This window comes from Macaca thibetana, chromosome 14 (genome assembly GCF_024542745.1).
Source record: "Macaca thibetana thibetana isolate TM-01 chromosome 14, ASM2454274v1, whole genome shotgun sequence".
NCBI lineage: Eukaryota > Metazoa > Chordata > Mammalia > Primates > Cercopithecidae > Macaca > Macaca thibetana.
The window spans coordinates 59,047,869-59,072,238 of NC_065591.1; the positions used below are offsets into that span (position 1 = coordinate 59,047,869).

The 24,370-nt window shown below is 50.9% G+C and overlaps 2 protein-coding genes across 2 annotated transcripts in view; both read left to right on the top strand.

The window, feature by feature from the left end:
• The window catches only part of TAF10 (TATA-box binding protein associated factor 10), a 143,139-nt gene that overhangs the window by 100,154 nt on the left and 18,615 nt on the right, over positions 1–24,370 (top strand). The gene's annotated exons all lie outside the window — the stretch shown is intronic.
• The window catches only part of DCHS1 (dachsous cadherin-related 1), a 33,703-nt gene that overhangs the window by 1,211 nt on the left and 8,122 nt on the right, over positions 1–24,370 (top strand). The window contains exons 2-12 of the mRNA XM_050756031.1: positions 12,912–14,819; positions 19,492–19,680; positions 19,778–20,009; positions 20,150–20,386; positions 20,729–21,754; positions 21,976–22,169; positions 22,377–22,473; positions 22,574–22,731; positions 22,938–23,802; positions 23,889–24,128; positions 24,223–24,348. Of these exons, the coding sequence (XP_050611988.1) occupies positions 13,032–14,819; positions 19,492–19,680; positions 19,778–20,009; positions 20,150–20,386; positions 20,729–21,754; positions 21,976–22,169; positions 22,377–22,473; positions 22,574–22,731; positions 22,938–23,802; positions 23,889–24,128; positions 24,223–24,348 (5,152 nt within the window). The 5' untranslated portion in view covers positions 12,912–13,031. The remainder of the gene's footprint in view (positions 1–12,911; positions 14,820–19,491; positions 19,681–19,777; positions 20,010–20,149; positions 20,387–20,728; positions 21,755–21,975; positions 22,170–22,376; positions 22,474–22,573; positions 22,732–22,937; positions 23,803–23,888; positions 24,129–24,222; positions 24,349–24,370) is intronic.

Here is a 24,370-nt window from a genome sequence, read left to right on the forward strand (position 1 = left end):
AGGAAGCACCCGCAGTCAGAACCAACACATGCCCACAGCTGACTCTATCAAGCCAACACACACCTACGGAAAATGCTCTCATGACAACACACACCCACAGCAGAAATGTTGCAACCAACATACTCCCACCAGCTCATTGTCAAGGCCAACACATACCATGGAAGACACTGTTACTGCCAACACTCTCCAGAGACACTGTCACCAGCAACAAACAAGTAGACCAGCACCTCTCAGGAGACATTGTCACTGCAATCCACATCCATTGGAAACACTGTCACAGCACATCTTACTAGGTTTACTTCCTTGGAGCTGCACATACATAGTGGATGTCCCAGAGGCCTGTCACTAACAGGAGGCTGTGCCACAGTTGCCCTTACCACACAGCCACTTGTACAACCCCAGGAGACAGTCATGGATGACATGCACACCACAGGAAGAACTGTCCCACCTGCTGAATAAACTGTGTTTAACTTATCATGGTCACACCATCACCCCTTCTCATACGTAGATCTCCCAGGCACACCCTCTTGTTCCCTGAAAACTTCGAGATCTGGATAGTGTATCCTGCCATGGTTTCTCAGTGTCCCTCAACACCACAGCCTCACAGATTCTTGACCTCTGTAGCTCCTGTTACCTTCTTCTTCCCTCCCAGGACCACTCTGTAGAACTATTCCACCTTTAAAATTCTAAACTCTTGCATTCCCCTCTCTACCCACAGCCTCCTATATCCTTCCAGCTTTCAGATGTTCTCACTCCTATTACACTCTTTAACCTCATAATGACCTCTTGCCCTTGACCTCTTTTTTTTCTCCTACTCTATTCCTTTCTGACTTTGTGCTTTCTTTCCAGCTCATATGCGAGGGATCATCCCTTTAACCACTCCTTGGCCACTCTGTTTCCTTGTCTTCCAAACTCATCCCTCAAATTATTGCCCCTAACTAGAATGATTTCTCAACTACACGAGGGGACGCTTCTATAAATTCATACTTCTAAAAAATTCCAACCTCAACTGGGCCCTTCATAAATAAATAGATGCAATTTTTTCTATTTTCTTCACACTCATTACCCCACATACCTCACACCATTGTTTTCAGTAGATTAATTAATCAATACACTAATTCATTCATTTAACAAACACGTACTAGGCACCTACTCTGCTAGGCATTGTGACAGGAGTTGGCAGCACAAGGGTGAACAAAATGGACATGGTCCTTATCCTCATGGAGCTTACAGGCTGTGAAGTTAGTGTTGTAATATAGCAGCACACAGCAGAGTAACCTAGGCCAATATAGGGAAGTCAGAAGAGGCTTTCTGAAGGAAGTGGCATTTAAACTTAAACTTGATGGAGTGGGTGGAGAATATGCCAAGCCAAGGGAGCAGCATGTAAAAGCCCATGTAAAGAAAAATAGTGTGTGTGTGAGGGATAAAGCAGTTCAGTGAGCCTGACACTTACAACATGAGGTGATGAGAGGGAGAGAGTCTGTGGGAGAGGTAAATGGAGGCTTAGACCATGCAGGCTCTAGGAGGCCACAGAAAGAAATTCATTTAACCCAAGAATAATGGAGAGTTACCAAATCATTGGAAGCTGTGGAGCGATATGATCAGATTCATTTTAGAAATACCACTCTGACTGCCATGAGGCTACTGGAGAAGGACCCTGAGAAGGAGCACAGTTGGCTCTTGCAGAAATTCAGGAGAGTATAACACTGGCCTGAACTGGAGTAGTGGCAGTAGAGGAGAAAGTGGATGGTTTCAAGAGCTCTTTAGGCAGTGGGATCAGCAGGGCTCAGTGACAAAGCAGACGTGGGGCGGGGGTGGTGAAGGAAAGGAAGGATTTAAGAGTGGACAACCTGGTCTTCTGGCTCACTGAGGAAATTGAGGCCATCTGGTTTGAATTCCCTCAGATTTCTGCCTCCTCCCTCAACTTTTATCTGCATCCTCTTCAATCTTTTCTCCTTCCTTCCTATAAGAATGAAGTGGTGTCTCTTCTAGTTAAGGCCAATCCTCTACCTGTGTTACAGATCCCATCCCTTTCCCCTTCCACAGGGACCTCAACTGATTATTCCATGTGTTTCCTGTGTCTCCAGTTCCTTCCTTTCTCCCATTCCTCCTGGGAGGACATAAAGATCCTCCAGCCTCTCCTATCTTTCTTTAACCCTGTAATACCCCATTAGCTAAGAGGCTTCCTCACTTTTCTTCACTGTCACATTTTGTGAAAGAGTCTTCTGCATATAGCTGTTCCTACTTCCTCACTTCCCATTTGTGCCTACCCCTCAAATGTAACTGCTTTCCCTAGGAGAAAGTAGCATCTCTTCTGCTCAATCTGGAGGATCTTTTCAAAAGTCCTTAACTGCCTGACCTCTCGGGAGGAGCTGATATTATTGACCATTCTTTTCTCTTTGAGTTGTTCTTGTCGTTTGGCTTCTGAGCCATGATTTTATTCCATGAACATTTAACAGGCAAATAAGCAGAAAGTTACAGTATGGTACGTATCTCCCCTGGAGCTCCTCCTAGCTATTCTGTCTCAGTCTGCTTTGAGGGATCCTTTGTATGCCCCCTGAATGTCACTGTTCCTTAAAGTTCTGGCTTGGACCTTCTTATTGTCTCACAGTATACACACCTCTAGGTAATCAATTTCATTCATTTTGCAAGGCTTTAATTAACATCTATAGGCTGATGACTCACAAACATCACTCTTCTAGGCCCCATTTCTGCATACCTGCTGCATGCCTGCTGTTTACTGTATAGCTCGCAGACCCCTTATCATGTGCAAACCTGATCTCATCATTCCTTCCTCCCTCAAATGACCATCCCCACTCAGGTTGCAAGCTGGAATCCCAGAAATTAACTGTAACCATTCCCTTCTCCACATATCCCATAATCCAGAAATCCCTTGAAACCTGTTGGTTCTATCTTCTCTCCAGCAATCTCTGATATCCTATCCCCTTTCTCCATCACCTCTGCTGTTGCCCTCATCTACCATCTTTTCACATGAATTTTTGCAAGAGCCTCCTAACTTTTCTTTCTACACTTCTCTTCCTTCTTTCAATCCATTCTTTTCATTGCAGTAATAGACACCTTCCTAAAGTACAAATCCAACTATGTCACTCCCTGCTCAGCATTATTTAAATGCCTTCCATTTTCCTTGAACAAAATCTTTTCTTTTTAATGAGGCTTATGAGATCATAGCCTGACCTCCCCAAGCCTCCTAGTCTCATCACCTGTCCCATTTCCCTAGCCCCCTCACATTTTGAGTTTCAGCCATATTGAATTTCCTGTAGTTCACCAAAGACACTACATTTTTCCATGCTTCTGGCCCTTTGCAAATACTGCTCTGCCTGCCTGAAAGGCCCTTCACTCCCTTCTCCTCCTGGCTTATCCCTTCCCTTCCTCATATCTGGTCTCAAACCCTGCCTTTAGTGACTCCACCAGGCAGGCTTGAACTCTGTGTTTCATTGTTGTCATTACCTCTTCCCTGTCTTGTCTCCCCAAACCACGCTGGGACCTCCTTGATGGCAAGAGTGCATATTACTCATCTTTGTGACTCAGGGTCCCACACAGGTGCTTGGCTGTGAACAAAATGAATGAATACATGGGTACCTCACAGCACATCCCTCACCCTTGTTCACTCTTCAGAAGACTGACACCTAGTCTGAGCTGCCCACATAATTAAGAAATTTTTACACTACCCACTTACTCTGCTGGAGACACTTCCACTCCCCTCACCTACAACTTATCCTTCCTTCGTCTCACTCAAACCTCTTCCTCACCCTTATCTGTACTTTATCTTTCATTCAGTTAGCAAATATTTAAGAAGTACCAGAAGTTTGCAGACCCAAATCCATTGAGTCAGGTGTCTACTGGGGCTCTGGGAAGGGATGAGAGAAGCAGAAACTGTGACCTGTCACAGAAGCTGTGCCAGGCTACAAGGCATTACAGTGCCTCACCAGATTCTTTCCCCAGAGGTGTCCTAGGCTGCTCCTTCCTTTAATGCCCTTTTACCCTGCGGACTCACCCACCCTGAGCCCTCCAACTCCTGGCATCCTGGCCTTAGTCCTCCCCATATTAGGTTCCTTGATTCTTGTACCTTTTTCCTCTTGCCTGTCCTGCCTGTCAGTGGTAACAGAGGCAAGACTGGACTCTCTCTTCTCTGATGCCCTGGTATTTGCTAGCAAAAGCCCCTCCCAGGGGTTCATGCTATTGTCTCCCAGCTTTTTCCCAGCTTCCTGCTGACTCTTCTTCCTTCAGCTCCCGTATCCATCTTCCCTAGGTAACCTTCTGACACCAGGGCACTTTCAACCACTGCCACTTGGGAGGGGCTTCCGTTTCCCTGTGTCTCCTGGTGAGAGGGCACCTCCTCCAGAAGGTCCACCTGGAACTTCCAAGCCCTTCTCTGCTCACTTAGTATGCTGCGATGTCCTTGTTATTTTTTTCTCTTTCTAAGCTACTGGATGGAAGAAGCTTGTTATCTCTCAGAGCCTAGAACACACTTCTCTATGGATGGTGAAAAAGAAAGAAGGAAAGGAGGAAAGAGAAGAAAGAAGGGAGAGGGAGCCACACTTTAGACTTTCCAGCCACACTATTTATGGCCTGGATGACTTAGGTTCTTTGAGCTCCCCTTTCATTAGGTGAAAATGGAGGTAGTAGTATCTCCTTAAGAGATTTGTTTTGGGGATTCAGAAGGAAAATTATTAAGTGTTCAACTATTAACTTAGTTAATTTTACTTCTAACATCTCAGCCCTTCTACTATGCTGTCCTACCCTCAGCCTCCCACTTTTCTAAATTTGTTCTTCTATTTTGACATCTCTGTTTGCTACATCTCCAACTTTTCTCCTAGCTCTGGCCTCATTGACCTCTTCTACAGCCTAGACCCTGATTGTCAGGGTCAGAATTTAAGGCACCTTGCTGAGTGTCACTACCCCATGCCCCAGCTCCCTCACCCTGCCCTGCCTATCCCTGCCAAGTCTCCCTACCTGTGAACATCATGAAGGAAAGGACTTACTCTGTCTGTGTCACTTCTATCCCTAGTGCTTAGTATGGCATTTGGCACATGGTAAGTCTTCAACAAGTATTTGTTGAATAACAGATTTATCATTGAATCACTTCACATGAATACCCAGGACCTCCTCTCCCCTCTCCATTTTTTCTTTGTCTCCTGGAGGCCTCCAATCATCCTCCATGTTCCGTCCCCTCTCTTACCACCTGCCCCCATGCTCACCTGACCCTCTACCTGGACTGACAATTTCTCAACATTGAGCTCCTCCTCCTCTCACCCACCCTGCACACACTGCCAGATGTATTCTCCTAAAACAGAACTTTGATCATTCTCCTTCCCTGCTTTGCTGCCTGACCTTTTATCTGGGCATTCTGAGCCCTCCAGCAGAGAAGCAATGTGGTCTAACAGAAAGCACTAGCTTTGGAGTCTGTCAGAACTGCATTCTAGATCATTCTAAATATCTCTCTGCTACCTTCTTTGAGCCCTCAGTTTCCTCATCTCTGAAATAACACTTATTGCAGAGTTACTGTGTGTGTGGCACACAACAGCAGCAGCTAACATTTAATGAGCATTCACTGTTGCTGGACATTGTGCTATGTTTATTGTTAGAATTATTTCATTAACTCTCATATCAACCATTTAAGGTAAGCACTTTAAACCCCAGAGGTTTAAGAGGAAACTAACACTTAGAATGTTTAGTAACTTGCCTAGACTCATGCTTAAGTGGTCGAGTCAGGATTTGAACTCCAGCCTGACAGTCGAGCCTATCTTCTTAACCACTATAATAATATCTCATGCTCACATACTTAAGAAGTTTACTATGTGCCAGACACTACTCTAACAGCCAAATACAATGTAGTAGGTATTATTATTGTCCTTATTTATAAATGAGGAAATGGAAGCACTGAGAAACTAAGTGGCTTGCCCAAAGTCACACAGCCAGTAAGTGAAACTGGGAACCAAATCCAGCTGGCTTGGCCCTGGAGTCTGCATCTTAGCCACTATCCTGTCCTGCCTTGCTATGATATATTGTCTCGCTGTTCTAGGGGTGTAGCAAGCATGTATTGGTGAATGAATCCGTGCTGATGTCTGGTCTATGGCTAGCTAGTGGTTGATCCATTCTTTCTCATTTCCCACTGCAAGAGGCTTGCACCCTTAGTACTCTTCTGACACAGTTTTCTGCATGATCACTAGAGACCGCCTCACTGCTAAATTCGGTGTCCACTTCTCAGCCCCTATCTTACTTGAATTCTCAGCAACATTGGACATTATCGATCCCTTTCTTTTTTTGAAATGTTGTCTCCCTTAACTTCTGTGATACTGTCCCCAGGAAGAATAAAAATCTCTTCAACCTGCCGCTTAATGTAACTAGTTCTCAGGGTTCTATCCAAGACTCTCTTCTCACGCTACACATTCTATCTGATGGAGTCTCTAAGGCCACAGCTTTCAGTTACCCCATGACTTCCAAATCTCCAACTCTGGTCTCTATGCTAAGCTGCAGGCTTGTAAACCCAACTGTGCTTGAATATCTCCACATGGGGATCCCAACAGTCACCCCCCAAAATGGCTTTTCCTCTGCAGTGTCCGAATGGAACCACTTTAGTAACCTGGCCGGAACCCTGGTAGGTAGGCTGCAGTCTAGAGTCCTTCCACTCCCTCATCTTCCTGGAGAGCCAGTGACCAAGTCTTCTCACCTTCACCTCCTCACATCTGTATCCTCAGCCTTACCGCTGCCAACCCAGACTCTCCCAGAGGCCTCATTCTTCACCTCCCTCCTCCAGATTATCTTCCTTTTCAGGCCTCTGTTGTCCTGCCAGGACTCTGTCCCCTCAACTTCCCTGTAATTTCTTATTCTCTCCATCTTTCTCTCCTCCCTGAGGAGGAGGGAAATCTCAGGCAACATAGACTACATAGTCCTGGGACCAAATTAAGGCTGTGTTAACTCAGGAAAATTGTTTCACTCTGAGTCTCAATTTCCTTGTTTAAAAATGGAAGCCGGGATTCCTTCCTCACAGGGTTGTTATGGTGATTAAATGAGATACTGTCTGTGAATTGCTTGGCACAGGGCCCAGCACACCATAAAAGCTCAGAAAATAGACTTTTCCTCTGCCTCTTCTGCTCACATCTGTCCTCAGCATCTCCCTGGAGTACTTCCTGGGAACTAGTCCTCAGGAGGGACAGAGCCAGGCCTGGGCACTGCTCTGGCCACCGTCCTATGGGGCTGTCCCGGGGATATCCAGGGAAGCTAATTTGTCAGCTGTCTCCTCCTCCCTCCTGAGCCCCCTCCTCCTTCCTCCAGCTCTGGCCCAGCACGCACCGCACCGGTGGGGCTGGGGCTGTTCCTGCCTCAACTCACCTCCCCTTTCTGAGTTAGCGCCGCTCCCTTTTTCCTCTGCCATACACAGTCACTCTCCCTCAGTCTTGCTCCCTGTCATCCCCCTACCGGAACCTCTTCCCGCTTCCTCTTTCCTTTATGCCTGGCCCTGTATCCTCACCCCTTTGCTCACTGAGGCTACCCTCTTCTTCCTCCACTTCTAGCCCATCTGCCTTTCGTGGCGCCCCTCCTCACCCCTGTTGTCTTTCTGCCCCTCGCTGGCCCTGGGACAGGAAGTTGAGGGAAGAGGCCTGGGTGGTGCCAGCTTCCCCAGCCTGCTTCCCCTTCAGTGTCTCGGGCCACTCGTCTACTTCCTCCTGGAGCACCCCCTTCCCTTGTAGTCCCCCTGCTCCTCCCCACCAGCCCACCTCTCTTTCCTCTCCCATGTTCACCCTGCTTCCAGGTCCTATAGACACACAGGCTGGGGGTGTGAGGGGGGCTCAGTGAGGGAGGGGGAATTGACATCACGTTTCAGGCCCCAATGAACAGTCTTGCCCCTCCCCTTCCTAATGAGAACCAGCTGTGGTTCCAGAGGCCCAGATGTGGGGATGGAGGAGGAGAGCAGGATGGAGTCAGAGGACCAAGTAGCAGGACTGGGGACAGAGTTAGGGCACGTAGCAAGGCAGAATCAGGTGGGAGAAGAGCCATGACAGATTTGGGGGAAGGAAGAAGACAGATCTAGGCAGGATGCAGCGCATACTGGGAAAGAGACAAGACGGAGGGGCAGGCCAGATCTGGGGGAAGCGACGGGACAGATCTGGATAGGGAAAGAGACAAGAGTAGGGAGGAGGAGCCAGTCTCAGGGAAGAGGAATGAGAAACACTGGACAGACTTGGGGAGATGGTGCAGAGGAGAGCTGGAGCGAGCATGAGACGGTCTCGGGAGAGAGTCTGGAGTTCGAGTTTGGAACTGGAAGCCTTGCAGCAGGAAGTGATGAGGCACAGTCCAGACAGAGGCCCCAGGGACCTGGAGGTCACAGCTGCAGCCGCAGAGCTGACCACGAGTGCCCCGGCAGCATGTGTGAGAGCATGCCTGCGTGTGGGTGGGTCTTCAAGTGTGAATGCATGCTCTCCTTGTCAGTCTGTGCATACGTGACACTGGGCCTGTGTGTGTGGAGGGTGTGTGTGTGTGTGTATGTGGGGGCATATCAGAGGGTGTGAACATACCTCTTGGTGTGAGGGCCGTGAGAAAGTGTCTTTCTGTGTGTGTGTTTCTCTGTGTGTGTGTATGTAAGCCTGCATATGTGTGTGGGTGGGTTCCATGTGAAGGAATAGGCTCATCTGTGTGGAAAATGTGCTTCTGCATATATATGGGAAGCGGTCTCTGTGTGTGTGCGCTGGCTGTGTATATGTTAAAGCAAGCCTCTGTGCATGTGTGTATGAGCATGTGTTGAATGTACCTGTGTGCATGTGAATCTGCCTGCATGAGAATGCATCTGCGTAAGCCTGACAGCGTGAGAGAGGGAGTGCCAGGCAGTGCATGGGGCTGTGACTTTGTGATTGTGCACTTTTGTGTGTCCACTGTGAAAGTGTTCTGCAAGAGTTTGCAGTGGAAGGAGCACAGGTTGGGAGAAGGAGTTGTTTTCATACAGGGCATCTGCCTGGACCTGAGTCTCTCCTCTTGAAGGCTAATCTTTCACCTGAGATTTATCTCATACCATTCATAGATTCCTTCATTCAGAAAACGTGTTTATCATGTACTATATGCTATGCTCCATGCTACATACAAAGATGACTAAAATACAGTCTGGGCTGACAAACAGCTACTTGTCTGGGTAGGAAGACAGGTAACTATGATACAGAGTATGATAATCACATTGGCCTCACTATTATCTTCCCTCCCTCCAAACCATGACTGCTTTCTCTCCACTAACTGATTAAATCAATAGGGCCATTCTTACCCCTTGACCTGATCTGGGCCCTGGAACCATCCTTGTACTCTCATCCTCTCCCCTCTTCGAATCAGGCCTGGGTTCACCTGACCTCCTTGTTCTGAATCCCTCTGACCTGTTATTCCATGCGGCACACATACAACCCCAGGATTCTAAAGCTGGGATGAAGGCAGAGAGGAGGCCTATCAGGGGATGGTGCTGGGAATTCATGAAAGAGAGTCTAGCAAATACCCAGCTCTGTGTTCCTTTCTTACATTGTTTCTAATTTTCACAAAACCCCACAGGATAGGTGTCACCATAGCCATTTTACAGATTACAGACATAATGCCCAGCCTGGGGCTCAAACCCAGTCCAAGCTCCAAAGCTCCTGTTCTTTTTATTGTTTCACACAGATGGGAGGGAGGAGGTGGGTCAGAAATGTAAATAGGGGAGTCAGAAGCCCACCTCTCTTTGTGGAAAGGAAGTCCTACAGCACAGCAAATCTGTAAAGACCTGAGGACACATTTGTGTAGTCATAGGACTGACCAAGGTGCCTCAGGGTCCTGGGCTCACATGTGTTTGTGTGTGTTGTCTCAGTTGGCATGACCATGGATGTGTCTCTATCAGTGTGTTATGTGAGTATGATGGTGTGGAAGCATGAGATTGTGACCATTCATTTAGCACGGGCTGCCTGCTCTTGCTATAACTCTACTAAATGCTGGAGAATCAAGAGACTAACCAAGACCTGTCACTGCCCTCAAGGAGTCTTCAATCCAGTGCAGAGGGCAGACACATGAACAAATTGAGGCTGCTGTGCCATTTATTGTCAGTGTTTACCAAAAGTAATGGGAGCCCAGTAGTGTGTATAATAGGCTCTGGATGGGCAGGAGGGAGTGATTATGTGAAGAGGATTTTTAGAGGATATCTCATGACAAAACAGTAGCAAATACAAGGCAAGGAGTTAGGAAGCAGCAAGGAAGGAGCATGGTAATAGATTTCATGTTGGAGTGCAAGGTATGGTGGGGGAAGTAAAGGTGAGGGACTGTGGAGAAGTTGGCAGGGCTCAGATCATGAAGACATGTTAAGGAGGTTGGACTTTATCTTGTAGATCAGAAGTTCTATACCTAGTTAGTGTCCATGAACCTCTTGACACTGTAGACACAAGTTTGTGTGGTTGCCTTTCTTTCTGTAGAGGGGCATTTGTTTTCTGCCGTCAGTTATGGGAGCCAGTGGAAACCTTTCATCAGGAGTGGTTTGGTGAGAGTTTTGTGGGTATCTCCAGTCAGGTGGAGATGGATCAGAAGGCCCAAGCCAGGAAGCGGAAGACCAGTGAGGAGCTGTTACAGGAATCACAAGGAGAGATGTTCAGACTGGGATGTGGCAGTTAGGAGAAACAGGAAGGACCTGAGACATGTCTAGTTGAAGTGGTGGGGTTTACATGACTAATTGGAAATCAGGACTGAAGATAAGCAAGGACACAAGGAGAGCTTCTGGACTGCTAGTTGGACACCTGGATAGATGGTGGCCCTATTCACAGGAATAGGAATGGAGGAGAAGCAGTTTGAGGTGATGGCTGGGGATACTAAAGCCCAGTATATGGCTGGACATGTGTCTCCAGAGCTCTTCAGAACTGGAGCTGGAGATTGGAAAGTCATTAGCAAATAGATGGCACATAAAAAATGATTGATACATTTGAACTGAAGGCATGGGAGTGGGTAAGATCACTCAGGCAGAGTGTGGAGAGCGGGAAAAGACGCTGCCCAGGACTGAACCCCAAAGAGCACCAATTGTGAAGGAGTGGGCAGAGGAAAAAGAACTTGCAAAGGAGATGGAGGAGTGGGCAGGGAAGCATGATGGAAATAAGAGGTGGGGTCACAATGTGAAACCTAGGAGAAGAGATTTCGAGGAGCCAGTGATCAGTGTTTCAGTGTTCCAGAATGACCCAATAAAAGGAAGATAAAAAAAGTGGCCGCCAATGTAGAACATGAGATGTTTGGAAGCTTAGTGAAAGCAGTGTCACAAGAAAGGAAGCCTTATTGCATAAAGGGAGGAGAGTGTGAGCAATGAGAAAATGGGGGAAATGAAACAACCTTTCAGAAAGGGCTGTAGCTTCTGAATGTCCCTCTTGCCTCTGGTGACTACGTCCCATCTTCAGTCTTTGCTCTCACTTATCCACGGATTCTTCTCTCACTTACTCACTAAACTAAGGGGCTCTAGGGCGTTTCCTTCCTGATCTTAAGCATCATTTGAAACCCTGGCTCCCTTTGGACCCAGAGGCACCGCCCCTCTTTGGTCCCTTGCCCTGCCTCTTTTTCTTTCTGAGCAGTTAAGGACACCTTTATCCAGCTGGTAGTTCAGGTCAGAAATGTGGGCATCATCCTTGACTTCTCCCAATCCTTCATCCTCTGCCTTCAAGCAGGCAGCAGGCCTGGCCTCTCTACCTCCTGAACCCCACCACAGACCTATCCACTTCTTGCCATGTTCATTGCTTACACTCATCCAAGTTACCATCAAAGCAGTGTCATCTCCTGGATGCCCATAAGTGCCTCCTCACTGTCTGATCTGCGTGATCTTTGCTTTCCAAAGGACTGCAATAGCTATCTTCACAAAATATAGGTCCTATTCTGGCACTCCTCCTTGAAGTGCTTTAGTAGTTTCCATTTGCCTTTAGGATAATGTCAGAATCTTCAATGCAGCTTACAAGTCCCTGTCTTGTTTCATACCCTCTGCCCCTAGCACTATGCTTCACACACATGCCCCCCCACCCCACCCCACCCTCAGACACTCTGAGCCCCACCTTGACTGTGGGTTCCAAGTCTTTCCACATTCTGCTCACTCTTCTAGAACGTCCTTCTCTCCTTTCTATATCCCCTTCTCTGGCCACCATTGCCTAGCTAGCGCCTAGTCATTTAGATCTCAACTTCAATGTCACTTCCTAGGCAAAACACGGACTCCCTGACTCTCTGCCTGTGTTGCTTCTCTTATATTCCTCCTTGCTCTATGTATGTCTTCTTCACAACTCTTATCACACTTGTAATTACTTGTTCAACTCATGGACTATAAGCTCTCTGAAGCCAGAGACCGTTTCCTTTATTCACTGTGGTATCATCAGTGCTTCCACATTGTAGGTGTTCAATCTCTTATTGAATGGAGAGGGGAGTAGGGAAGTAGAGCTAAGGGAACAACATCATTCCCTTCTAGCAGAGTTGGGGGTGGGGAGAGAGAGAGAGACTTGAGCATATGTAGTACTGATGGAAAGCTCCCGGAGAGAGGAAAAGGTTGACAGTTCAGGAAATGGTTACCAAATACATGGTTATAGAGGCTGGAAGAAGTGAGTATTAATTCTGGATGAGAAGAAAATGAGAAAAGAATGCCCATATTTTTAAGCCTAGAAATAGGAAGAAGGGAGTTTGTGGGCATTCAGACCTAAAAAAAATAGGACGCAGAAAAATCTGCTGAGGGTAGGAAAGGATGGGATCTGCCAAGGAGAAGACTGGAGTGGCCCCAAAGAGTCCTGAAGCAGAGATCCATGTGGCCTAAGATGAGTGTGAGGCAGCACAAGGGCCTGCTGGGGGCTGAGCATGTCTGAATATCGATGTGGCCTTGTCCAGGTTATCTGGACTGCTGATCCCTCCTCTGTCATGACCTGTTTCCTTCTGTTTTCTCCCAGGTCAAGGAGTCTGAGCTGGAGCCAGGGCCCCAGTGGGACCTGACCCAAAGTCTGAGGTCAAGCTGGGCCCAGAGCCTGGCCTGGAGCTGGAGCCCAAGGCACAGCTGGACTACCCTTGTCATGCAGAAGGAGCCGGGCATTGTGCCTTCCTGCCCTGGCATGAAGAGCCCCAGGCCCCGCCTCCTGCTACCATTGCTGCTGCTGCTGCTGGGAGCTGGGGTGCCAGGTGCCTGGGCTCAGGCTGGGAGCCTGGACTTGCAGATTGATGAGGAGCAGCCAGCAGGTACACTGATTGGGGACATCAGTGCGGGGCTTCCGGCAGGCACGGCAGCTCCTCTCATGTACTTCATCTCCGCCCAGGAGGGCAGCGGCGTGGGCACAGACCTGGCCATTGATGAACACAGTGGGGTTGTCCGTACAGCCCGTGTCTTGGACCGTGAGCAGCGGGACCGCTACCGCTTCACTGCAGTCACTCCTGATGGTGCCACCGTGGAAGTTACAGTGCGAGTGGCTGACATCAACGACCATGCTCCAGCCTTCCCACAGGCTCGGGCTGCCCTGCAGGTACCTGAGCATACAGCTTTTGGCACCTGCTACCCACTGGAGCCTGCTCGTGATGCAGATGCTGGGCATCTGGGAACCCAGGGCTATGCGCTATCTGGTGATGGGGCTGGAGAGACTTTCCGGCTGGAGACACGCCCCGGTCCAGATGGGGCCCCAGTGCCTGAGCTGGTAGTTACTGGGGAACTGGACCGAGAGAACCGCTCACACTATATGCTACAGCTGGAGGCCTATGATGGTGGTTCACCACCCCGGAGGGCCCAGACCCTGCTGGACGTGACACTGCTGGACATCAATGACCATGCTCCAGCTTTCAATCAGAGCCGCTATCATGCTGTGGTGTCTGAGAGCCTGGCCCCTGGCAGTCCTGTCTTGCAGGTGTTCGCATCTGATGCCGATGCTGGTGCCAATGGGGCTGTGACTTATGAGATCAATCGGAGGCAGAGCGAGGGTGACGGACCCTTCTCCATCGACGCGCACACGGGGCTGCTTCAGTTAGAGCGGCCACTGGACTTTGAGCAACGGCGGGTCCATGAACTGGTGGTGCAAGCACGAGATGGTGGGGCTCACCCTGAGTTGGGCTCAGCCTTTGTGACTGTGCATGTGCGAGATGCCAATGACAATCAGCCCTCCATGACTGTTATCTTTCTCAGTGCAGATGGCTCCCCCCAGGTGTCTGAGGCCGCCCCACCTGGACAGCTTGTTGCTCGCATCTCTGTGTCAGACCCAGATGATGGTGACTTTGCCCATGTCAATGTGTCCCTGGAAGGTGGAGAGGGCCACTTTGCCCTAAGCACCCAAGACAGCGTCATCTATCTGGTGTGTGTGGCTCGGCGGCTGGATCGGGAAGAGAGGGATGCCTATAACTTGAGGGTTACAGCCACAGACTCAGGCTCACCTCCACTGCGGGCTGAGGCTGCCTTTGTGCTGCACGTCACTGATGTCAACGACAACGCACCTGCCTTTGACCGCCAGTTCTACCAACCTGAGCCCCTGCCTGAGGTTGCGCTGCCTGGCAGCTTTGTAGTGCGGGTGACTGCTCGGGATCCTGACCAAGGCACCAATGGTCAGGTCACTTACAGCCTAGCCCCTGGCGCCCACACCCACTGGTTCTCCATTGACCCCACCTCAGGCATTATCACTACGGCTGCCTCACTGGACTATGAGTTGGAACCTCAGCCACAGCTGACTGTGGTGGCCACAGATGGTGGCCTGCCCCCTCTAGCCTCCTCTGCCACAGTTAACGTGGCCCTGCAAGATGTGAATGATAATGAGCCCCAATTCCAGAGGACTTTCTACAATGCCTCGCTGCCTGAGGGCACCCAGCCTGGAACTTGCTTCCTTCAGGTGGGTAGGCCTGGCACATAGCAAGATACAGTTGGGGGCATCTGAGAGCCACAGGGGACCTCAGAGCAGGAACCAAGTCTTACAAGGTCATCTACTGATGGTGACTTATGCTAGAGGGTTCTGCCCTATGTTGTAAGCTCCAAAATCTGTGCAGAGGGTGAGGGTTAATGAGAAGATGAGAAAGCAGAGTGCAAGAGCTGAGGCAGATGGTCTTGGCAGGTGAGGAAATTAAGATTGAATCTAGTGGAGAAATGATTTGTGGTGTCAGGAAGTGAAAGTCTCAAAGCTGTTCTGCAGGGCAGAGATGGAGATTCTACATACCGATGTGGCTTCTGTTCCCCAAAGAAGACACCAGAATTTATGAGGCCCTCCATTTCTTGTCAAGTGCTGGGCTGTGCTGGAAGAAATCCTCATCCTTGCCCTCAGAGCTGAGCCTTAATAGGACACTTTGGATGAGACATGAGAATGAGAGATAGCAAGAATTATCTCGATATCCAGAGCAGGAAGTCCTCTCAGGGGAAGAGGCAGGAACCCCAGACAGGCTGAGAAAGAGAGACTGGCTGCAAGTCAGGCCTGAAAAAGTGGAGGGAACATGAAATGGGAAAGGCACTCTGAGACCAGGCTGCAGAAGTCCCTGAACACCAAGCACTGAGGGGTTAGGACTACTTGGAAAGCAAAAGAGCTCACTGAACTTCTTTGTGTTTTTTTTGTTTTGTTTTTTTGTTTTTTGGTTTTTTTTAAAGATGGAGTCTCACTCTGTTGCCCAGGCTGCAGTGCAGTGGCGTAATCTCAGCTGACTGCAAGCTCCGCCTCCTGGGTTCGCGCCATTCTCCTGCCTCAGTGTCCTGAGTAGCTGGGACTATAGGAGCCTGCCACCACGCCCAGCTAATTTTTTATATTTTTAGTAGAGATGGGATTTCATCGTATTAGCCAGGATAGTCTTGATCTCCTGACCTCAAGGAGCTCACTGAATTTCTTTGAGCTGGGAAGGGAATGATCAGGTTTGGTTTTATTAAGTTAGCTATCTGGCTTTAAGGGTGATTGGATCAGCAGGTGTGTGACAGATCGTTCCTTCATTTGTATGTTCAAGATTTTATTTACATATTGTAAGCCTGGCACTGTGCTAAGCCCAGAGAACAAAGAAAAGAGACAGTCCTATTCCCAGGGTAGTCACAGTCTAGATAGGGAGACACATCAGTAACTAATGCTGCAGCAGGTGGCATATAAATGCTGTAGAAGCCCAGAGGAAGGGCCTTGAAGGACTAATGAAACTTTGCCAAATGGATAATATGAAGTGTGCAGACCAGAGACTCCAAGCCTAAGGAAAGAGCTGCTGAACAAATACCAGGACACGTTCAGGAGATTGTATTGTTCAGGCTGGCATCAGCTGTACTGATGAGAAAGAGTCAGGGGAGATGAGACAAGACAGTAGACAGGAGCCAGGTCACAAATTCAACTTTATCTTTAAAATCATAGGGAGCAAGTGAAGGACTCTAAGCAAATCTGATATGTCTTTTAGAAAGATTGCTTTGACTGCACTATGGAGTATGGCTGCAGGAGAGAGGACAGCGGGCAGGGAGTCCTCTTAGGAGGCTGGTGCTTGGTGTCCTTATGTCACCAAACTCCACCAGACTCCTGAACATCTCCACACAGCATAGACTTCCAGGCTAGCTCTGGGCCTGGCTGACCTCTTGTCCTCTGGCCAGACTGTGCATATTTGCTCGCCTGCTGCTGTGCAGCTCCACCACTCACTCTTCCATGTGTTTACTCTCCTTCTTGGCCAGGACCAATAGGCTATGGCTTCCAGACTTCCTCTCTCCTCACTAGTGCCTGAAGCAAGAGGGCAACTCTCCAGGTAGTTTCCTGGAGTTTTTACTATTAGCAACCATAGAGAATGAGGGGTAAAAATGACCATTTGGGGTTTACAACTGTTACAAGAAGTCTTAATGTTTGATTTATTCAATATAAATGTATTGAATGTTTACCATGTGCCAGTCACTGTATTAGAGACATGGAATACAGTCATGAAAGCATCACTCCCCTCATCTTAAGGAGTTTATAGAGGGGAGATTCATGTGCAAAGAAATAGTTTCATTCCAATAAAAACATTTCCATTTGGGGATATATATGAGGTACAGATAGGCAGTATGAGTGCTTTCCCGAAAGAAGGGACCCTTGAGTTGAGACTTAAAGAATGAGCAATTTATGAGAGTATCAGATGGGGTAAGGCTTCCAAGCAGCGGTGAGGTGCACAGAGGTGTGGGAGGGCCCAGCTTGTTCAAGGGCCTACTAGGGGTTCAGGATATCTGGAGTTAAGACCGGAGATGGGAGGGTGGCGGATGAGAGTGCAGGGAGGCTCAGTCAAGTCAGAGGGTTTGAGCTTTTTTCTATAGGGAATATTGAAAATTTTGAGTAGAGGAGCAATATTACCAGATTTGTTTTTGCAAGTGGTAGTCAATGTAGAGCAGTGGTTTATAACCATGGGAGACTTTGCCCCCCAGAAGGGATATTAGCAATATCTAGAGAAATTTCTGATTGTCACAACTGGTGGTATACTATTGGCATCTAGTGGGTAGAGGCTGAGAATGCTGCTAACCATCCTGTAATGCACTTGACAGCTCCCATAATAAAGCATTATCTGGTCCAAAAGGTCAATAGTGCCAATGTTGAGAAACCGTGGTGTAGAGTACAGATCAGAGGGTCAGACCTCTATAAGAAGGCAGTCAAAATAATGCAGGGGAGCAATAACTCAGGACAACTCAGGCCTAAGTCAGAACGGTGATAATGGTGATGGAGAGGAACAGACAAATAGAGTTAATGAGGACTTATTTAATCCCTAGTTGATTGATATACCGGGTGAGAAAAAGGGAAGAACTGATTTCTGGCTTTAGCAACTGTGTGGATGGAAGAATCATTAGAGCAGGTTTGGAATGATCATGAGTTTAGTTTTGGGCTGGTTGGATTTAGGGTGCCTGTGGGACATCCAAGTGGAGGTGCTGAGCAGCCATCTGGATGTACAAGTTTGGAAATCTCAGAGGAGTGGTCTAGAGTGAAAGTATAGACGATGTTTGAAGTAAAAGACAAGGCCCTGAGAGAGTGTGTGAAGTGAGAAGGGGCCAAGGAGAGATTCCAGGGAACAGTGTGTAAGAACAGGCAGATAAGGGGAGATGGAGGAAGACTGGCAGGGGTGGTGGGGGAAGCAGTGGGTGGAGAAGCAGGAAAAGTAGTGTCAAGAAGTCATAGCAGGAGAGATGGGCATGGTGATGCATCCCTGTAATCCAAGCCACTCGAGAGGCTGAGGCAGGAGCATTACTTGAGCCCAGTAGTTCCAGACCTGCCTGGACAACATAGTGAGAGCCTGTCTTACAAAATAAATAAAGGCCAGGCACAGTGGTTCACGCCTGTAATCTCAGCACTTTGGGAGGCCAAGGTGGAAGGACTGGCTGAGGCCAGGAGTTTGAGACCAGCCTGGGAAACATACTGAAAACTGTCTATGCAAAAAATAAAAAAACTAGCCAGGCATGGTGGTGCACATCTGTAGTCCTAGTTGTTCAGGAGGCTGAGGCAGGAGGATTGCTTGAGCCCAGGAGTTCAAAGTTGCAGTGAGCTAGGATCACACCACTGCACCCCAGACTGGGCAACAGAGAGCCTGTCTCAAAAATAAAATTAAATAAATAATTTATGTTTTAAAAAGTCAAAGCAGGAGGTACACCTGGGAAGGAGGTTGGGATGGGCATATGGAGTAAGTTTGGAGGCTGGTAGGAAGTTTAGAGAGTTCACAGATAAATGTCTTTCTTTGCTCCTTGAAATAGTGCATCTGAAGAGAGCAAGGGATGGAATGGGGGCAAGAGGACAGGGATGAAGTTTATTATGGCTTTGGGGCAGACGGGGAGAGGGAGCTGACCAAGGTCGGACTGAGATGCTGAGCTGAGAATCTGCTGAAAAAGGAGACTGTATTTGCAGTGAAACCTCTGAGCAGGGGTTGTACAGGCCAGGAAATTCACTTCTGCCTTGTTCATTTCCAGTCAGTGGCCCTTGTGCCTTTTGGGTCACTTCCTGACAACTTCCCCGGACCACTGTTTATTGCTTTCTTCCTGCAGCGAGTCAGAGGGCAAAGGTCATTAACAGCTTCTGGAGATGGTGCCGCAGCTGTACTGCTGCCTGCCAGGATTGGTGCAGGGGAAGTCTGTCTCCTGGGATATCCGGGCCCACAGCCACAGTAGAGAGTTGGAGCAGAAGCTGTTTCCAGGGTTCAGCCATGGCAGGGTCTTGGTGTCTCTCAGGAGGGTAAACAATGCACAGGTCATTTCTGTCAAGGGTCTGGGCAACAATCAGAAGTCCTTGGCCAGTTTTCTCTCTAAGCACATTTTCTGGCTGAGAAAGGGGAACTCTCCAGCTTCCTGTTGCAGCGTATCATGACCCTGAGGTCCTTATATCCACAAAGAGCACTTTGTCACAGGCTACAGTTGTCAGTACCAGCTAACCCACTATTGAGGGCCTAATGTGTACCCAATGTATAAAACTTAGTGTGAAAGAAGGTTTTGTTACAAAGCAGGATGATCAGACTGTCGATTTACTCAGTGAAAAAAAATACGGGTAAAGCACCGACTGTGTACCTTGCACAGTACTAGGCAAAGAAAAGGGGACACCACTCACCCCAGCCTCTCCCTAGGTGACAGCCACAGATGCGGATAGTGGCCTATTTGGCCTCCTCTCCTATTCCTTGGGTGCTGGACTTGGGTCTTCCGGATCTCCCCCATTCCGCATTGATGCCCACAGCGGTGATGTGTGCACAACCCGGACCCTGGACCGTGACCAGGGGCCCTCAAGCTTTGACTTCACAGTGACAGCTGTGGATGGGGTGAGTCAGTAGACCATGGGTAGGTTGGGATGTTGGGGTAGGGCACTCACCGGGGCCAGACAAGGCTCACCTGACCTATGGCTGCATGTCCCACCAGGGAGGCCTCAAGTCCATGGTATATGTGAAGGTGTTTCTGTCAGACGAGAATGACAACCCTCCTCAGTTTTATCCACGGGAGTATGCTGCCAGTATAAGTGCCCAGAGTCCACCAGGCACAGCTGTGCTGAGGGTGCGTGCCCATGACCCTGACCAGGGGTCCCATGGGCGACTCTCCTACCATATCCTGGCTGGCAATAGCCCCCCACTTTTCGCATTGGATGAGCAATCAGGTGAGGATCCTCCCATTCCTGGGGCCTTCCCCCAGGTCTCCCTCCCCACCTGCCTAAATGATGTCCTACCCACCTCTTCCATAACCTTTCTGGCCCTATTAAGTTTCATTATATATCTCTGCTTCTATCTTTCCTCCCAGGGCTGTTGACAGTAGCCTGGCCCTTGGCCAGACGGGCCAACTCTGTGGTGCAGCTGGAGATCGGGGCTCAGGATGCAGGTGGCCTACAGGCAGAACCCAGTGCCCGAGTGAACATCAGCATTGTGCCTGGAACCCCCACACCACCCATATTTGAGCAACTACAGTATGTTTTTTCTGTGCCAGAGGATGTGGCACCAGGCACCAGTGTGGGCATAGTCCAGGCACACAACCCACCAGGTATCATTTAGCTTTATACCCACTTGGTGCCAGACCCAAATACCCCAGTATAACCCTCCAGCACCATCTGAAGGTACCTTAGAGTATCACAGCGCAGATAGCCCCTGAGTATAAAACACTCTGGTACCAATGCCCAGCACCTCCTTAGGCACGGTGCAGGCACACTGCTTCATGAGGCACAGGAATGTCACCTCAGTGCCAACCAACCTCTTTGCCAACCCCTGCCCCTCCTCCTATTTTGAAAGGCATGGGTGTGGGCACTGCCCATTCCTTCTTGGGATCAGAGTCTGGGTCCTGACTCAATAAGGGACTTTTTCCTGATCCCATTTTCGTCCTCCCTAGGTCGCTTGGCACCTGTGACCCTTTCCCTATCAGGTGGGGATCCCCGAGGACTCTTCTCCCTAGATGCGATTTCGGGGCTGTTGCAAACACTTCGCCCTCTGGACCGGGAGCTACTGGGACCGGTACTGGAGCTGGAGGTGCGAGCAGGCAGTGGAGTCCCCCCAGCTTTTGCTGTAGCTCGGGTGCGTGTGCTGCTGGATGATGTGAATGACAACTCCCCTGCCTTTCCTGCACCTGAAGACACGGTATTGCTACCACCAAACACTGCCCCAGGGACTCCCATCTATACACTGCGGGCTCTTGACCCCGACTCAGGTGTTAACAGTCGAGTCACCTTTACCCTGCTTGCTGGGGGTGGTGGAGCCTTCACCGTGGACCCCACCACAGGCCATGTACGGCTTATGAGGCCTCTGGGGCCCTCAGGAGGGCCAGCCCATGAGCTGGAGCTGGAGGCCCGGGATGGGGGCTCCCCACCACGCACCAGCCACTTTCGACTGCGGGTGGTGGTACAGGATGTGGGAACCCGTGGGCTGGCTCCCCAATTCGACAGCCCTACCTACCGTGTGGACCTGCCCTCAGGCACCATCCCTGGAACTCAGGTCCTGCAAGTGCAGGCCCAAGCACCAGATGGGGGCCCTGTCACGTATCACCTTGCAGCAGAGGGAGCAAGTAGCCCCTTTGGCCTGGAGCCACAGAGTGGGTGGCTATGGGTGCGGGCAGCGCTGGACCGTGAGGCCCAGGAGTTGTACATACTGAAGGTAATGGCAGTGTCTGGGTCCAAAGCTGAGTTGGGGCAGCAGACAGGCACAGCCACCGTGAGGGTCAGCATCCTCAACCAGAATGAACACAGTCCCCGCTTGTCTGAGGATCCCACCTTCCTGGCTGTGGCTGAGAACCAGCCCCCAGGGACCAGCGTGGGCCGAGTCTTTGCCACTGACCGAGACTCGGGACCCAATGGACGTCTGACCTACAGCCTGCAACAGCTGTCTGAAGACAGCAAGGCCTTCCGCATCCACCCGCAGACTGGTGAGCACAGAGACCCAAATCCTGAGACCCCATAACCTTATCCCCAGCCTGGTGAGCATCCAGACAGTATCCCCAACCCCCAGCTCCCATCTCACCCCTGAGAGTGAGGATTTAGCTCTGGCATTCCCTCCCCCACTCCCCAAAACCCAGCTTCTTAGGTGCAGGCCTCAGGCTCTGCATCCCTAAATATCTCATACATGATCCCCTTCTTGCACTCCCAGGAGAAGTGACCACACTCCAAACCCTGGACCGTGAGCAGCAGAGCACCTATCAGCTCCTGGTGCAGGTGCAGGATGGAGGGAGCCCATCCCACAGCACCACAGGCACTGTGCATGTTGCAGTGCTTGACCTCAACGACAACAGCCCCACCTTCCTGCAGGCTTCAGGAGCTGCTGCTGGCGGCCTCCCTATACAGGTATGTGAAGTGGCAGGACTTTGTCCTGAAAAGTGTGAGAGGGAGTGGGGATCTCCCCATAGAACTGTAGACGTAGGTAAGAGACTGCCTCCTGGATCGGGTGTCGGAGCCCAAAAGAGGTTCTGCCTGCCCGCAGGTGAGGGAAGCTTTATCCTGAGTTGTCTGAAGAACAGGAAAGAGACAACTAGGTGAGTTGTGTTCCCACAGGTACCAGACCGCGTGCCTCCAGGAACACTGGTGACAACTCTGCAAGCGAAGGATCCAGATGAGGGGGAGAATGGGACCATCTTGTACACGCTAACTGGTATGGGAGTGGAGAGAAGAGAATTGGTGGGTGGTGGCATGCCTTCATGGCCTGCCCAGCTCTGGGCCCCAAGCCCTCATCTTACTCTGCCTGTCCCCAGGTCCTGGCTCAGAACTTTTCTCTCTGAACCCTCACTCAGGGGAGCTGCTCACTGCAGCTCCCCTGATCCGAGCAGAGCGGCCCCACTATGTGCTGACACTGAGTGCTCACGACCAAGGCAGCCCTCCTCGAAGTGCCAGCCTCCAGCTGCTGGTGCAGGTATGGCTGCCCTTCCCACAGTCTGCCCACCTCCCCTTGGCTACCGCTGTAGGTCCCCTTCAGTAGCTCCAGCTTCATGGGAGTCCTTGGGCTCCAGTAGTAGTCAGGTTACTCTGACCACTCTTTCCTACCACCTGGGAAGCCAGCCCAGATCCCCTTTTACACCGGCCCTCACAATTCTGTTCTCCCTCCCCGGTCCACAAAAGGTGCTTCCCTCAACTCGCTTGGCCGAGCCGCCCCCAGACCTCGCAGAGCGGGACCCAGCGGCACCAGTGCCTGTCGTGCTGACGGTGACAGCAGCTGAGGGGCTGCAGCCTGGCTCTCTGTTGGGCTCGGTGGCACCTCCAGAGCCCGCGGGTTTGGGCGCACTCACCTACACACTGGTGGGCGGTGCCGATCCCGAGGGCACCTTCGCGCTGGATGCGGCCTCAGGGCGCTTGTACCTGGCGCGGCCCCTGGACTTCGAAGCAGGCCCGCCATGGCGCGCGCTCACGGTACGCGCTGAGGGGCCGGGAGGCGCGGGCGCGCGGCTGCTGCGAGTGCAGGTGCGCGTGCAGGACGAGAATGAGCATGCGCCCGCCTTCGCGCGCGATCCGCTGGCGCTGGCGCTGCCCGAGAACCCGGAGCCCAGCGCAGCGCTGTACACTTTCCGCGCGTCGGACGCCGACGGCCCCGGCCCCAATAGCGACGTGCGCTACCGCCTGCTGCGCCAGGAGCCGCCCGTGCCGGCGCTTCGCCTGGACGCGCGCACCGGGGCGCTCAGCGCTCCGCGCGGCCTGGACCGAGAGACCACTCCTGCGCTGCTGCTGCTGGTGGAAGCCGCCGACCGGCCAGCCAACGCCAGCCGCCGCCGTGCAACGCGCGTTTCTGCGCGCGTCTTCGTCACAGATGAGAATGACAACGCGCCTGTCTTCGCCTCGCCCTCACGCGTGCGCCTCCCAGAGGACCAGCCGCCTGGGCCCGCGGCGCTGCACGTGGTAGCCCGGGACCCGGACCTGGGCGAGGCCGCACGCGTGTCCTATCGGCTGGCATCTGGCGGGGACGGACACTTCCGGCTGCACTCAAGCACTGGTGAGGGTTAGGTTGAGGGTGAGGGCGAGGAAGGTGCTGATGTGGAGTGTTGAGGTCCCCACCAACCTGCCTTACCGCTCACCTAGGAGCGCTGTCCGTGGTGCAGCCGTTGGACCGCGAACAACGAGCTGAGCACGTACTGACAGTGGTGGCCTCAGACCACGGCTCCCCGCCGCGCTCGGCCACTCAGGTCCTGACCGTCAGTGTCGCTGACGTCAACGACGAGGCGCCTACTTTCCAGCAGCAGGAGTACAGCGTCCTCTTGCGTGAGAACAGCGCGCCTGGCACATCTCTGCTCACCTTGCGAGCAACCGACCCCGACCTGGGTAAGACCTCGGGGGATGAATTATGAGTGGGATGGACTGGGGCAAGAAAGAGCGTTTTTACCCTCTGATCGCCCTCCATGCTGTCCCTCCTCAGGGGCCAACGGGCAAGTGACTTATGGAGGCGTCTCTAGCGGAAGCTTTTCTCTGGATCCTGACACTGGTGTTCTCACGACTCTTCGGGCCCTTGATCGAGAGGAGCAGGAGGAGATCAACCTGACAGGTACATGTTGACAGCACCCCAA